This window comes from Anolis sagrei, chromosome 2 (assembly GCF_037176765.1).
Source record: "Anolis sagrei isolate rAnoSag1 chromosome 2, rAnoSag1.mat, whole genome shotgun sequence".
In the NCBI taxonomy this organism is placed as follows: domain Eukaryota; kingdom Metazoa; phylum Chordata; class Lepidosauria; order Squamata; family Dactyloidae; genus Anolis; species Anolis sagrei.
This window is the reverse complement of record NC_090022.1, coordinates 285,054,844-285,071,117: the sequence shown is the minus strand read 5'-3', so window position 1 is coordinate 285,071,117 and position 16,274 is coordinate 285,054,844. Positions and strand designations below refer to the sequence as shown.

At 41.5% G+C, this 16,274-nt stretch overlaps 1 protein-coding gene across 2 annotated transcripts in view; it reads right to left on the bottom strand.

Moving 5' to 3' along the window:
• Window positions 1–16,274, bottom strand: part of MBD2 (methyl-CpG binding domain protein 2) — an 83,019-nt gene that overhangs the window by 18,885 nt on the left and 47,860 nt on the right. For both annotated transcript variants that reach the window (XM_060761270.2, XM_060761269.2), the window contains exons 4-5: window positions 3,624–3,714; window positions 1,363–1,540 (exon numbers count right to left, since the gene is read on the bottom strand). In XM_060761270.2, the coding sequence (XP_060617253.1) occupies window positions 1,363–1,540; window positions 3,624–3,714 (269 nt within the window). The remainder of the gene's footprint in view (window positions 1–1,362; window positions 1,541–3,623; window positions 3,715–16,274) is intronic.

Here is a 16,274-nt window from a genome sequence, read left to right as displayed (position 1 = left end):
TTTTCCCCATGCCTTCGCCAGCAATACAGAAGACGCATAGTATTGTCCCAATACCCCATGACTGGAAAACCCATGAAAATGTGGCTGAAATGGACTCCAGAATGGGTGGGAAACAACCTGTCCCATTACCTCCTTCCCCTCCACTGTCATTTCTGCACTTGTCACATAAGTAAGATGGGCAAACTTTGAACTTTACTGGAATTAAAAACAGGATTTCTGACAAAGTGTCCACTAAAAGATGATTACTTGGTGACTCATATTACGACCTTGCCTGGAACCGGAAATACTCAAGTCCCTTTTTTTCAATCTCATTGCCTTCAAAGGCACAAATATTGGGGATACACACCAAAAAAAAGCCTTATTCAGAGATTGCCCCTGGTTTCTGGACACCTTTTGTGAAGTGACGATAATTTGGATTTTTATTCCCCCCTCCCCCAAAACAAAAGGCTTTTGAGAGGACAAGTTTTTAAGCAAAGGGCTTTTGATAGTGCATTGTACTGGTTTTAAAGCTTTTAAACATTTTGATTGCATTTTTCAATTGTGTTTAATTTTAATACAGTAGACCTTCCATTTTCATGGTGGCTAAGGGATTAGGACCCCTGTAAATGTAGAAAATTAATCAAGAACACAATTTTTTTTCCTGAGACAACACTTTCTAGTAATCTCTAGGTCCTCTTAGTGCAATTTTGTAAAAATTCTCTGGAAGATGACCACAGAATTATGTTGGAGGAGCAACACATGCCTAGAGAAGTGTTCCCTCCAGGAATCTGTAACACAATTACTAGACGTTGACAATAAAGTTGCACCAAAAGACCTGGAGATTCCTAAAGAGAACGTATTAATCAAATCTGCAAAGAATCAAATCTGCAAAAGCTAAACCACAAATGTGATACCTGGACATATGTGGCCTTTCCCTTTTCTCTTGGTTACTGTGATTGCTGCCTTCTTGTGATGAGATTCTGAAATGGCTGAGATGTTGCTACTGCACCTCCTGGCCACTTTGATGAACTCCTTTGACTACTAATGTAAAACTAGTTAGATCAGGGATGTGGAAACTTCGGCTCTCCAGGTGTTTTGGATTTCAACTCCCACAATTCCTAACAGCCTACCAGCTGTTAGGAATTGTGGGAGCTGAAGTCCAAAACACCTGGAGGATGGGTCAAAGTTTGTCCATGCCTGAGCTAGACTTTCCTGTAAGAGCATCCCATATTATGCTGCCTTCCTTGGCACCTATAGCCTTTAGATACAGGACAATCATCATAACCACTACCACCACCATCAAACGTTAAGAATACAGAAAAGTGCCTTGTCCACAGAGAAAAGGCGTTCATTCCTCTTTGTGGAGGAAAAAAGGAATTTTACCTAATATCTTCATCCGTAACAATGAAGGCTTTGCAGAGAGGTTGGGACGTGTTCAGCCACACTGCTGGATTCTTTTCTACCGCAGCCGAAAGCTGCCCCGTGATGGGAGCAGAACTTGTGTGCAATGCGCTGGCAACAGCAGAGAGGAGGGTGTCATCGTTACTGCCTGGTCCAACACCTAAGAAAAGGAATGCAGTTTTCCCCATCAATTTCAAATACATCCGAATTCAAAAGGCTGGATGAGATACAAAGCACACCAAATTTGATCTCCAATGTCCAAACCAAGAACTTCCACATTGAGCATTCTAAGGATCTTGAGACTATAGTAAGACCCTGTAACTGCAGAAGCCACATATGTGATTGGATTATGTTTTTTATCTAGGAGACGAAATGATTGTTTTTACTACTGTCATGGTTTTTAATTAATATGTTAATGCTTTTTAATGTTTTAATGTTTTTATGATGTTGTTGACATTGAATTGTTGCCTTGTGAACTGCCTCAAGTCGCCTGAGTCGGCTGAGAGGGGCGGTATACAAATGTAGCAAATAAATAAATAATAAATAACAGTAAACATCTAAAACATCATACATCAGCAGTGAATTAACAAATACATATAGGATAAAATACATAAAAACCATTCGCCAAGATAAAATCATGTCAACTCAGTCCATATATTGTGGTCACTAACTTTGGTCAATTACCGGTCTCAACCATCATTCTGCAAAAGCCTTGTTCCACAGCCAGGTTTTCAATAGCTTCCTAAAGGTCAGGAGGGAGGGGGCAGATCTAATTTCATTTGGGAGGGAGTTCCATAGCTAGGGGCCACCACAGAACAGGCCCTGTCCCACCAGATGCGACTGCGAAGGTGGCGGGACCAAGAGCAGGGCACCTCCAGAAGATCTTAGCATTCTTAATGGTTCTTAGGGGAGAATACGTTCGGACAGTTTGAAAAGGCATCATTTCTTTCATTTTCCATTTGCTAAAATTATATTGGGTTTCTTGTTTCACATTCTTCCCCTCTGTGAAAGTTTCTGTAATCTCGAACAAAAAAATCCCACACATAAGGCCATAACTTTTCGACAGAGCTTGGAAAAGTTGCTATTTTTATGTATTCACTTATATCTCGTGTTTTCCCCAAAATCTGATTCACAACAGTCAATATAAATCCAGTTGCCCTTCTCTCATGTTCCTACTAGTTGTACCTTTCAGTGTAACAGAACTGGAAGAACAGCTTCTTCTTTAACTCTCCTGAAAAATTTAAAGCTCAGATATTCTGAAGATTCAGTCTTCCAGATAGCCTGGAGTTGTTATAGGGCTTTGCAGATCTGAGTCAGCACTTTGAACTTTGCATGGAAATGAAATGGTAGTGAATGCAGTTTCTGTTACAAGAACAATCTGGCTCCAGTTTTTTGGCCCACTGAAGTTTCTGAGCATTTTTCCAAACCACCTGCAGTTATAATATATTCAGTTATAATGTCATTAAACCATGCCATAAAACCATAGAGCTTGTGGGAGTTTTAGTCCAAATAAGTAACCTCCCCAAGTTCTGCCTATTGGTAGATTCAACTCAGACAAAGTTTTGCAAAACTGAATACAAGTATAGGGTAAAAGTAAAGGTTTCCCCTCGACATTAAGTCTAGTTGTGTTCGACTCTGGTGGATGGTGCTCATCTCTATTTATAAGTCGAAGCGCCAGCGTTGTCCATAGACACCTTCAAGGTCATGTGGTCAGCATGACTCCATGGAGTGCCATTACCTTCCCGCCGAAGTGGTACCTAATGATCTAATCACATTTGCATGTTGTCAAACTGCTAGGTTGGCAGAAGCTGGGGCTAACAACGGGTGCTCATTGTGCTCCCCAGATTCAAACCGCTAACCTTTTGGTCAGCAAGTTCAGCAGTTTAACCCGCTGCAGCACTGGGGGCTCTGAATTCGGGTATACGTCAGCTAATGAAGCAGATGAAACAACTTATTTTACAGAACACTTGGAACTAGTGGCAGAAATAATATGGAAATGATAGGGATAAGTTCCTACATCACTAAAGAAAAGTAGTTTATTCAGCAAACTTTTTATTCAGAATATATAAAATGAAACATCCATATTAGGTAATCACACATACATGACTGTTGCTTCACAGCCTGTGATTTGAGAAATAAAATGAATAAATAAAATTGAGTTAAACAATTAATAATTATATATAATTATTAATTATAAATAATTATGGTCTGGGGACACTAACTGTCACTTAAGTATAGAATACCTTGAAGGCCTTTTGGCAGCTCCATGGATTTGATGATCTGCTCACTCACATCTGATGCACTTAAGCCTTGCAGCCGCTTCTCCCAGAAGAGCTGAAACATTGAAAGACCTTGGTTTAATACAAAAGAAAATGAGGAACATCTCTAATGCCAAAACATTCTGGAAAGAACACCAAATGCTCATTATATAAGCATTAATGTCTTCCTTCTGCCACGGTACCAAGACTGGCATGCTGAGAGTCAAGTCAGCAGCCTGCAGAAATGTTCAAAGGATGTCACATCCAGACATATTTAGAATACACTTAACAATGCAAGGAATAATTCTGGGTTTAAAATATTTATTTGAGTTAGTTATTCAGACATTTATTTTACTATACCATGTTTCTCAAACATAAGCGATCTTTCAAGTCAGTTCACAGGAACACAAAACACCAAGTCAAATATTTCACTTTCAAAGTAGAACTTTTAAGGAGAGAGGAAACCCAGTATGGCATCGAGAGCCAGCATTGTACAGTGGTTTGAGTGTTGGGACTATGGCACTGAAATCGGGGTTCAAATCTCCACTTATTTATTTATTTACTTACTTACTTACAGCTTTTATATTCCGCCCTTCTCACCCCGCAGGGAACTCAGGGCGGATTACAGTGTACACATATATGGCAAACATTCAATGCCAATTTTAACATACAACATATACAGACATACACAGAGGCTATTTAACTTTTTCTGGCTGCCAGGGAAGCTGGCGCTTTCATCGTCCATCTGCGACAATGATGAAGTACTTCCGCATTCCCCGCATGCTTTTTTGCTGGAGTGCTTTGCTGGAGTCTTTTTTATGGCCTCATAAATTAGTTAATTTAGCCTCCCCACACTTTAAGGTGGTGTTTTATTTTCCTACTTGACAGATGCAACTGTCTTTTGGGTTGCAAAGGTCGACAACAGGCTACACAATTGGTTGGAAACCCACTCCAACCCAGGCTGGCTTCGAACTCATGACCTTTTAGTCAGAATGATCTTAATGCAGCTGACACTCAGCCAGATGCGCCACAATCCCGGTGCTTAGCCATGAAAATCCAGTGTGACCTTAGGCATGCCACGCACTCTCAGCCTCAGAAACCCCTGTGATAGGTTTGTCTTAGGGTCAAATTATACATCACTTTACTGCTGTGAAAGCAGCTTTTTTTTCCATGTCAGGAGCATCTTGAGAAACTGAAGTCATTTCTGGTGTGAGAGAATTAGCCATCTACAAGGACATTGCCCAGGGGATGCCCGGATGTTTTGCTATCCTGTGGGAGGCTTCTCTCATGCCCCTGCATGAGAAGCTGGAGTTGACAGATGGGAGCTCACCCCACTCTTCAGATTCGAACTGCAACCTTTCGGTCAGCAGTCCTGCTGGCACAAGGGTTTAACTCACTGCACCATGGGAAGATCCGTGAAAGCACCGGTGAGTTTGTGGACTTAAAGAGTAACACACTTTATTTGCCTTTGATGTACCTGAAGAATTGGGTGGTCCATCAAAGTTTGTGCCAAACTCACCCAATGTCACCCACTGAGTTTCCATGGACAAGCGGGGATTTAAACTTTGGTCTCCAGAGATGTCATCCAATGCTCAAACCACAACACCATTTTGGCTCTCCCCACCTCTTTTAGTTACTATTATTTTGTTTAAAACAATTGTATTCCCCGTAGTAACCTATGGTTGTGAGAGCTGGACCATAAGGAAGACTGAGCAAAGGAAGAAAGAGGCTTTTGAACTGTGATGCTGGAGGAAAATTCTGAAAGTGCCTTGGACCACAAGAAGATCAAACCAGTCCATACTCCAGGAAATAATGCCCAACTGCTCACTGGAGGGAAGGATATTAAAGGCAAAGATTAAGTCCTTTGGCCACATAATGCGAAGACAGGAAAGCTTGGAGAAGATAATGATGCTGGGGAAAATTCAAGGAAAAAGGAAGAGGGGCCGACCAAGGGCAAGGTGGATGGATGGTATCCTTGAAGTGACTGGCTTGACTTTTTGAAGGAGCTGGGGATGGCCACGGCTGACAAGGAGCTCTGGTGTGGTCTGGTCCATGAGGTCTCGAAGAGTCAGAAGTGACTGAACAAATAAACAACAATTTTGTTCCACAATAATGTTCAAAGAGAGGGCTTGTGTACATTCAATGGTTGAGAATAAGAGGGAATTTCATCAAGTGCTGCTTGTGACACAGTCAGGTAACAAGAAAGAAGTGATGAGTGGAGTGCTGCAGGGTTTTGTCCTGGGCCTGGTCCTATTCAACATCTTTATTAATGACTTAGATGAAGGGTTAGAAGGCATGATCATCAAGTTTGCAGATGACACCAAATTGGGGGGGATAGCCAATACTCCAGAAGACAGGAGCAGAATTCAAAACGATCTTAACGGATTAGAGAGATAGGCCAAAACTAACAAAATGAAGTACAACAGGGACAAATGGAAGATGCTCTACTTAGGCAGAAAAAATGAAATGCAGAGATACAGAATGGGGGATGCGTGGTTGAGAGCAGTACGTGTAAAAAAGATCTTGGGAGTCCTCATGGACAACAAGTTAAACATGAGCTAACAATGTGATGTGGCGGCAAAAATAGCCAATAGGATTTTGGCCTGCATCAATAGGAGTATAGTGTCTGGATCCAGGGAAGTCATGCTCCCCCTCTATTCTGCCTTGGTTAGACCACACCTGGAATCACACTGTGTCCAATTCTGGGCACCACAATTGAAGGGAGTTGTTGACAAGCTGGAATGTGTCCAGAGGAAGGCGACTAAAATGATCAAGTGTCTGGAGTACAAGTCCTATGAAGAGCAGCTAAAAGAGCTGGGCATGTTTAGCCCGAAGAAGGGAAGGCTGAGAGGAGACATGATAGCCATGTATAAATACATGAGAGGAAGTCATAGGGAGGAGAGAGCAAGCTCGTTTTCTGCTTCCCTGGAGACTAGGATGCGGAACAATGGCTTTAAACTACAAGAAAGGATATTCCATCTGAACATTAGGAAGAACTTCCTAATTCTGAGAGCTGTTCAGCAGTGGAACTCTCTGCCCCAGAGTGTGGTGGAAGCTCCTTCTTTGGAAGCTTTTAAACAGAGGCTGGATGGCCATCTGTTGGGGGTGCTTTGAATGCAATTTTCCTGCTTCTTGGCAGGGGATTGGACTGGATGGCCCATGAGGTCTCTTCCAACTCTATGATTCTATAATTCTATAACACCTTCTGAAATCTACTCTTCTGTACAACTACTATAAGTTCAAGGACTATCTTCAGTATTCTCTGACAACCCTAATAGAGATACAGCTAAATGCAGCCTTTGTCAAAGCCAAAATGCCTTTTTTTTGTTTGCAAAAACCTATTGATTGTTTTCGGTTTTGAATAAAATATTAGTGTAGCCTGTAGACGGATCAAAGTTGGTGGAAAACAACTCCTCAGACACTTTGAAATTGCTCACCCAGATATAAAGATTTTGTAAATCTTATATGGGCATCTAACCATATTATTTCAAAATACACTCCATTCCAAAAAGCCAAAGCATTCAAGTTCAACTCTGCAAATGTATTTTTTTACCCCTAAGGGGAAAAAATGTGCAACCTTCAGTAATTATTCATTATGGGTTTTTCCCCCCAAACCTATTTCATTCAGCCAAAATAGAAACTAAAAACAGGATTGAAATCTTCCTTTGCCATTTGCATGATTACTAGGAGAACATTATAACATGCTCCCATTTAGATGGTTTTAAATCAATTTAGGCTACAATTATGTCATATAAGTTAGGTGATCCCTGCCGAGCCGTGCCTGGACTGACAATGTGGAGGGAGAGCTTGGTACATTAACGTAATTGCTTCGTCTCAGTGCTCTTCCCGTGAAAGTCATTAATACTTCATTGTCCAATTAAGATCAATTTGAAGACGGCCGTGACAGTGACCGCTCGGGCCAGGCAGCATCAGCCACTATTTACTCATTTTTTCAGGACAACTCAATTATTTCGTTTCCGCTTTTCCACTGAAAGAGCATTGCTTAAACATCAACAGCTTCCTATTCCCCAAAGAGCTTTGATTTTGGTTTTCATAGTGGCAGATTTAGATAGAAAGGGGAAACATAGGGTACATCTATAGTTTAGAACTAATACACTTTGATACCACTTTAACTGCCATGACTCAATGTTATGGGGTTATGGGATTTGTAGATTGTCATATTTAGCCTTCTTTAACAGAGTGTGTGTGCCTCACCAAACCATACGGATGCTGAAGTCCTGCTATATACAATGGTGTAGTAAAATGGCCCCCACTGTATAAAATGCAAATGAAGCATTGTTCTGTTGCGCGCTGGGCCTGTAAAGAATTTGTTTTAGAACAGGACGTGCAACTTTTGCCCAGCGGGAAGCCAAGGGGCCTAAAGAGAAGTTCTCAAAGGTTTTTCACCACGAATAGTCTTTAGATGGCTTGTGAAGTACAACAAAGTCTTTTATTAATGAACAATCAAACAGTAAAGTTCTCTTGTCCTCAGTAAAGTTAAGCAAAAGATTCCAAGCTTTTAGGCAACTGGTGAATTCCTAATCTTGTCCACGAAGGACAGGCAACTGTCTTCAATAACTTCTTCTTTAAAGGAAAACCCCCTTTTTAACTTCTCCCAGGCTGACTGTAATCTAACCCTTACTGATGTGGGCTTCGCTACTGGGTGGAACTGCGTCTCAAACGCCAAGTGGACCTACCAGTAAGGCAGTAGATGTTCTCCAGCTGGAGTTCTTTGTTCTTTAGGGATGTTCTCCTGGAAATTCTTAAAAGTTGAAGCTTTTGCACAGGGGAAGCTTGCACACGTTCTATACATTAGCTTTCCTTGCTGAGACTAACTAAAAAATGGCTCCCTTCCCTTCCCAATTGCCCTGAGCAAGGGGCAGGACCAAAACTTAACAATGATGGACAGGTGACTTGCCCTATGACTGCAACCAAAAGAAGCCACCTATCTGCAGAGTCCCTGAAACCTAGGACATAATTTATTTTTCCTGCATGTGTTTTTCCATTGCTGGGGTGTGGGGAATGGAGATGTGACCCTCACAATTCCCAGAAACACAGAGCTATGACTGCCCATATGCTCCTCAGAGAATGCAACTAATTTTCAACAATTATGTTGGCCTTCCTTGCCTGGTTTGAAATTCCCCAATGTACAGCAGAAGGAACTCTTCACTCCTTTTAGGGAGCCAAATACCTTCTTGCTGTGAAATTGTCTCCTCAGGAACAAGAACAACACAGACATAAAGCTGTTCATTACAACTAGAAGACTTTTCCTTCTTTGGTTGCAGCAACAGTACAAACACTGTTTACAGTATGTACAACAAACTCACTCTCTTCTATCTTCATCCACCGACCTCCAACCCTCATCAATCTCCTACCCCCATCAAACTCCCACAGGGTTACTATAACCTATATACTACATCCCTTCGAACTGCCCACCACATCCCAATTACAATGGCACCTGTGGTTAGACCGGAGATGCTAGTCCTGTTATCACCTAAAAAATGTTGTATAACTTACAAATCCTGACATTCCCAATATAAAAAATGAGGCTCCAGTGTTTAAACATTAAACTCATTAGAAATATTTTCAGCCACTTATAAGATATCCTTATTAAGCATGGATAGCAGATCTCTTCTATTTATAATTTACAGGAAAATTGATAAAAACAAGAAATGGCTAGAATGCCAGATCTCAAGAAGCATTCTCCCCTTCCTTCTTCCCTTGTAAACAGATGTACTTTCTAAGCATCGGGCTATATAGTGCCTTTTTTTCCAAAGAAAATATGTCTGTCTGTCACAAAACATGATTTTCCACAGCACCCAATCTTGTACTCTGCATGCTTTCTTTTAATAATAATAACCATCATCTTTGGGTTGTTGTAGGTTTTATTCAGGCTATATGGCCATGTTCTAGAGGCATTCTCTCCTGAAGTTTCGCCTGCATCTATAGCAAGCATCCTCAGAGGTTGTGACCTCACAACCTCTGAGGATGTTTGCCATAGATGCAAGCGAAACATCAGGAGAGAATAAACAGCGGGCTTTAAGTTTGGGCTTTAAGTTTAGGATGGGGGAAAGTGCATCATAGGGGCAACACTATAGATAGAGCAAGCAGAAATTAGATAAATTGAGTGACAAATGCAAGATACTTCACTTTGGCAGAAAAAATGAAATGCAAAGATACAGAATGGGTGACGCCTGGCTCAAGAGCAGTATGTGTGAAAAAGATCTTGGAGTCCTCATGGACAACAAGTTAAACATGAGCCAACGATGTGATGTGGCGGCAAAAAAAGCCAATGGGATTTTGGCCTGCATCAATAGGAGCATAGTGTCTAGATCTAAGGAAGTAATGCTACCCCTCTATTCTGCTTTGGTTAGACCACATCTGGAATATTGTGTCCAATTCTGGGCACCACAATTCAAGAGAGATATTGACAAGCTGGAATGTGTCCAGAGGAGGGCGACTAAAATGATCAAGGGTCTGGAGAACAAGCCCTATGAGGAGCGGCTTAGGGAACTGGGCATGTTTAGCATGAAGAAGAGAAGGCTGAGAGGAGATATGATAGTCATGTATAAATATGTGAGAGGAAGCCACAGGGAGGAGGGAGCAAGCTTGTTTTCTGCTTCCTTGGAGACTAGGACGCGGAACAATGGCTTCAAACTACAAGAGAGGAGATTCCATCTGAACATTAGGAAGAACTTCCTGACTGTGAGAGCCATTCAGCAGTGGAACTCTCTGCCCCAGAGTGTGGTGGAGGCTCCTTCTCTGGAAGCTTTTAAGCAGAGGCTGGATGGCCATCTGTCAGGGGTGATTTGAATGCAATATTCCTGCTTCTTGGCAGGGGGTTGGACTGGATGGCCCATGAGGTCTCTTCCACCTCTTTGATTCTATGATTCTATGATTCTATGAAATTGTCACTCTCCAAAGGCACATTGGAAGAGCCAAGTTTTCTAAAAAAAAAATTTGAAGGCTGCTAAGGTGGGGGCTTGCCTAATCTCACCAGGCAATGAGTGCCATAGTTGGGGGGCCACCACAGAGAAGGCTTTCTCCCTCGTTCCCACATGCCTTGCCTGTGATAAAGGAAGCAGCGAAAGGAGGGCCTCTCCAGAGGATTGGAGAGATCGTGCCAGTTGGTGGTAGGAGATGTGGTCACAAAGGTAGGCAGGTCCCAAACCATTTAGAGCTTTATAGATAATAACCTGCACCTTAAATTGGGACTGGCAGATGAATGGCAGCCAGTGGATTTCCTTAAACAGGGGGGTTGACCACTCCCTGTAATTCGCCCCAGTTATTAATCTGGCCGCTGAACGTTGGGCCCAGTTTCCGGGCCATCTTCAAGGAAAGCCCCACGTAGAGTGAATTGCAATAGTTCAGTCTAGAGGTAACTAAGGCGTGGACCATCATGGTCAAGTCAGACTTCATGAGGTATGGTTGCAGCTGGCACATGAGTTTTAGTTGTGCGATGCCCTTCCAGCCACCGCCGACACCTGAGCATCAAGTGTCAGGGCTGCATCTAGGAGGACCCCCAAGCTGCGGACCTGTGTCTTCTTTTCTGATCATTCATTGGGAGGCAACACAGAACTAATTTGCAATTGTAACAGATTACTCTGATGAAATCCTATTGTAAGTGGGAAAACAGTGTAAAACAGTTTAAAATGATACAAAGTCACGCATGTGTGTGTGCAGGTGTATATGGAGGTTGAGCATCCAAAACATAAAGTACCCCAAAACAATCTGTACTCACAAAGAAATCATTCCTGTGGTGCTGAGTATGCACATTCCCAAAAAATTGGTCCAGGTTACAAGCTATATGAAGGCCTTCACAAAATCTGAATTGAGTCCCTTCTCTATTCAAACAGATGTATAACAAAAAGGACACTTGCTGAACCTGAAACAGAAAGGTCCTTCCTTCTGGGCATTTTCATCTGATCCCTGGCTTTCAGTTCAAGGTTACTTTTATGAGCTCTTTTCTGAAGACCTAAGAGACATTTCCCCAAAGTAACAGCAGCTGTGGCTACAGTAACAATGACTTTGCCATTCTAGAATCCTTTGGAAATCCACATTGAGATCTTTGAACCAGCGGCAGTCGGCTACAGCTGTTTCCTGATGTGGGATGCTATCCAGTACAGGCTATCTAATTTTTTCTCTCCCACTAACCTGCTAAAGATTATCCTATGTGTTAGTATCACAAACAGCTAGCAGGGGTTAAGGAACAGCACTGGAATGGGAGAACACATCGTGTTATTCATTCTTTTGCATGCCAAATCGCCTCTGACTATATATACATATTGTATGTACAGTCAGCCCTCTACATGCACAGATTCTGTATGCCAGAATTCAACCACTGGTGGTTCAATTTAAAAAAAAAAAATCCAAAAGGCAAAGCTTTATATTGTCATTTCACATAAGAACTGTGCAGTCACACCCAGACGCTGTAGAGTTAAAACTGAGATGTGCTTCTTTCTTTATCTGGGTGAAATGCGGGTGCCTTACTTAGAAGCTCAAGATTTCCAGCAACTGAGGCCACTTCCAGTTTAAAACATCAGAATATTTATTTTTCAAAGTCTTTGAAGGACTTGGCACAGCTTGTAGAAGTTACAAACACAAACAGTCAACTTGTGAGACCATATGGATGTTCTATTCTTCCTTGTTCCTTTCAGTTGCTGGGTTGACTTCCCCCAATGGTAGAAAATCCTGGGACACTCTACCCTAGCCCTGAGCCGCTATGGTTAGAAAGAACAGGCCTTTCCCTATCTGAGCTCAGAGCTAGCTTGGGGATGAAGTAACAGAGCCTCTCTCAATGGCAGAGAAATCCAGGGATATTCTCTACCCCAGTGCTTAGCTGTTTTTTTACAGAAAGAGCAGGTCTTTCCCTATCTGAGCTTAGTACCAGTTTAAGAGGTGAGAGGGTAACCGTACTCACGATGGCCTGTCCGAGATGCCTAGCTTGACCATCAGCACATCTGAGGCTTTTTCTAAACTGAAGAAGACAGGGGAGATTTCTCCAAAATGGAGATCTCATCCCCAGGAAAAAGGGCGGTCTCTAGACCCAAAGAGATACTTTTCTAAGCCAATAGCTGCAAAAAGGCTTGCAGGCTGGCTTCCAGCCTCTGTTAATGCTTAACTTTCATGGTGCTGCTGAAACTGTAGCAACCCTGAGGAAAAAGTAAAGGGATGCTATTTCAAGCAACAAAAGGGCAATGCAAACCAAGCTCCTGGAAGACGGCACAAGAACACTATTTTACTGCCATTATTTATACTGGACTTTAGCATCCGTGGAATTTGGTATCTATGAGGAGTCCTGGAACCAAACCACAACTGATACTGTGTATAAAATTTTGTGTATGTGGCAAATGAGATATTGTGGTCATTTTCTGGTGTGGGCTGACATTCAGCACAGATTGCCCAATTTTGTTTCCACTGCGATACTACAGAAATTGGTAAATCTGACAAAGCGTTAGGAGTCTGAGAACAGCACTAAACTCACACTGTTATTCATTCCTCTCCATACTGAGCAGTCTTTGGCAAATCTAGATGAAATAAATATGCATGCCTGTATATTTTGTATGGTTGTGTACCTATAAACAAACACATACAATCTATCCTCCATACCCTCAGATTCTGTATCCATAGATTCACTCATCTACAGTTTGGAAATGTTCTTTTCCTTAATTCCAAAAACCAAACCCAGATTTTTGCCCTTTCATATACGAGACACCATTTCACTAAGACATGGATATAATGGGATTTAAGCATCCATGATTTTGTTGTATCCATGAGGGATATGTGTGTATCATGGAACCAAACCTCAATGGGTACCAAGGGCCCATTGTACAAACTATACAGATGCAAACTTTTACAATCTGTATTACAAATACTAGGAAATAGCATTTTGCTTGAAATACAAGTACGTGCATCCTATCACTTGCATACATATCACCTATATCACTTATGGTCTCTCAGAGAGCCTGGACCTAGCTCCCGACATGAAACCTCCCTGGCCCCGACGTCCACAGGAGACATCTTCTTTCAGTCCCACCATCCTCACAGACACGATAGATGGGAATGCAAAAAAGGGGGTATTCTCACTGACTGCCACTAAACTCCCTTTCCAAGAAGTTTCTCAAATGGCTCCCTTCTATCCTACTATCAGGCTTTTAGGAGCTAAGATTCTTAAAGAAAGGTCTTTATGTCTGTATTGTATTGCTTTTATTGAACTGCTGTTAACTCTTTTAAAATATATTTCTAACTATTTTAATATTATGAGGAATTTGATTCAATTTCAATATAACTTTTGTATATATTTAGCTATGTTATCACTGTTTAAAACCAGGAATCACCTCAAGTCCCAATTTGGGGGGAAAGGCACAAACAAAACAAAACAAAACAAAACACAGTGGGTCCACACTAAGTAGTAGAGGTGGGGACCATCCAACCCTGCAAATGATTTCCCAGCCATCTTCACCACTAAAGCTAAAGGTAAGGCATGCTGGAAGCTGCAATACCAGAACATATAGAGAGTCACAACATTCCCAATACATCTATATATAGGTATAGAATTATATCTACACATAGTCACCAATAGATCTACATATGTGCTTATTCTGAATCACGACACTAGCCCAGTTGTGATTATTTTGGCAGAAAATCTCCAAAATCTCAGAGGTAAGGTAACTTTCCAAACCAGAAGACACTGTCCACCAGAGGTACAAAGAAGTGAACTTGGGAATCAGGCAGAAGTTGTATGTACTCTTCTACTAAGGGCCTTCCTTAAAATACTCATTGCTATTGTCATCTATTATTGAATATATTTGCATATATTTCCAACAGAGCTTACAACAATGTTCAAATTAAATATACCCATTGTTACAATATAAGCACAATTGATTTCAGAAAATAAGGAAGCAATATGTGTGTGTGTATGGGACAATAAATGTTACATGTGTGTGTGTGTGTGTGTGTGTGTGTGTGTATGGAAAGAGAGTGGGAGGTACAGAGGGGACAGAAATCATAGGGAGGAGAGAGCAAACTTGTTTTCTGCTGCCCTGGAGACTAGGATGCGGAACAATGGCTTCAAACTACAAGAAAGGATATTCCATCTGAACATTAGGAAGAACTTCCTGTCTGTGAGAGCAGTTCAGCAGTGGAACTCTCTGTCCTGGAGTGTGGTAGAGGTTCCTTCTTTGGAGGCTTTTAAACAGAGTTTGATTGGGTTGTTGTTGGTTTTTTGGGCCATATGGCCATGTTCTAGAAGCATTCTCTCCTGATGTTTCACCTGCATCTATGGCAAGCATCCTCAGAGGTTGTGGTGGTGGCCATCTGTCAGGGGTGCTTTGAATGTGATTTTCCTGCTTCTTGACAAGGGGTTGGACTGGGTTGGAAAGAGACCTCATCCTAAGCATGGGGTCTCTTTCAACTCAAGGATTCTATGATTCTATGACTTTAGAAAAAAGGATGGACAGTCACTCAGTAGCAATGGACAAGTTTTGTATGTCGGACATTTGGGGTGTGACCCATGGAATTTTCCTGATTATTAAAGCCACCAGCAACATAAAATGAGGTGGAAAATCCAATCCAGGTTTTAGTCTGACTTTCAAAATAACTCTCCAAAGTACTGAGCCAAACTTCAAAGCTGGTTCAGCACTTTGCAGAACTCTTTTAATGTTCATACTTAAACTCTGAGCATATTCACGATGCCACTGCAGGTTCATACTATACTCTAACCTCCCATTCCCAAACCCAGAGCAGAATTTGATTTTTGTACTGAATTGCAGTTTTCCTGGTCATAAAATGTGCAGACATGAGAAAATGTGTGGAAAAATAGAGTTTTCATGTGCACAAGGTTTCAGAGACATTTGGGATAACTTTTCAAAAAAGTTATATGGAAATGGAACAGAATGAACTTTTGCTTAGAAAAATGTGGGCATTACAAAAAGCAAGATATATAGTTTTATCCATTGTAGATACACAAGAGGCTAATAGCTGGATTTTAAGGAGAACATATATCATATGCACCTGCCTGGAACTCTTTCTCACATATTAAATTATGCCTTCTACTGAGAAAATGAAAGTTTCTGAAGAGTATTCAAAGTGATCTTCAAGGATAAAGCTATTTTAAGAGGACCTAGCCATCCAGAAAGATCAAAAGCAGTGGTAAAAGAAGACTTCCGATACTATGCATCTGGGAAGCAGAGGAGGAAATACGACATTCAGAAAAAAGCCTTTGGCTCATCAAAAAAGGAAGGAAGGATAGAAGAAACAAAAACTCTTGCAAATCAAAAGTATGGGGTTTCAGGATCTTTGAAATGCTGATATCCTCACCTAAAAAGGGGAAACATAAATTGTACTGTGGTTTCAAAGACCTAAAGGCTGTAAAGGCACCAGATCCCACCTGCTCATGGAAGCTAAGCAAGGTCAGTTTTGGTTATTACTTGGATGGGAAACTATCAATGGATGTAAAGCGCTGTAGGGTTGATTTCAGAGGAAGGAACTGGCAAAAACATTTGGATATTGTCTAAGAAAACCCTATGGAACCAAGCTGACAGGCAGCCTGAAGACTGCTTTCAAGACTGCTATCCTAAGCATGCTTGATGGGATGCTTTGTTCCAATAAAACCAAAAAAAGGAGTGTAAGACACTT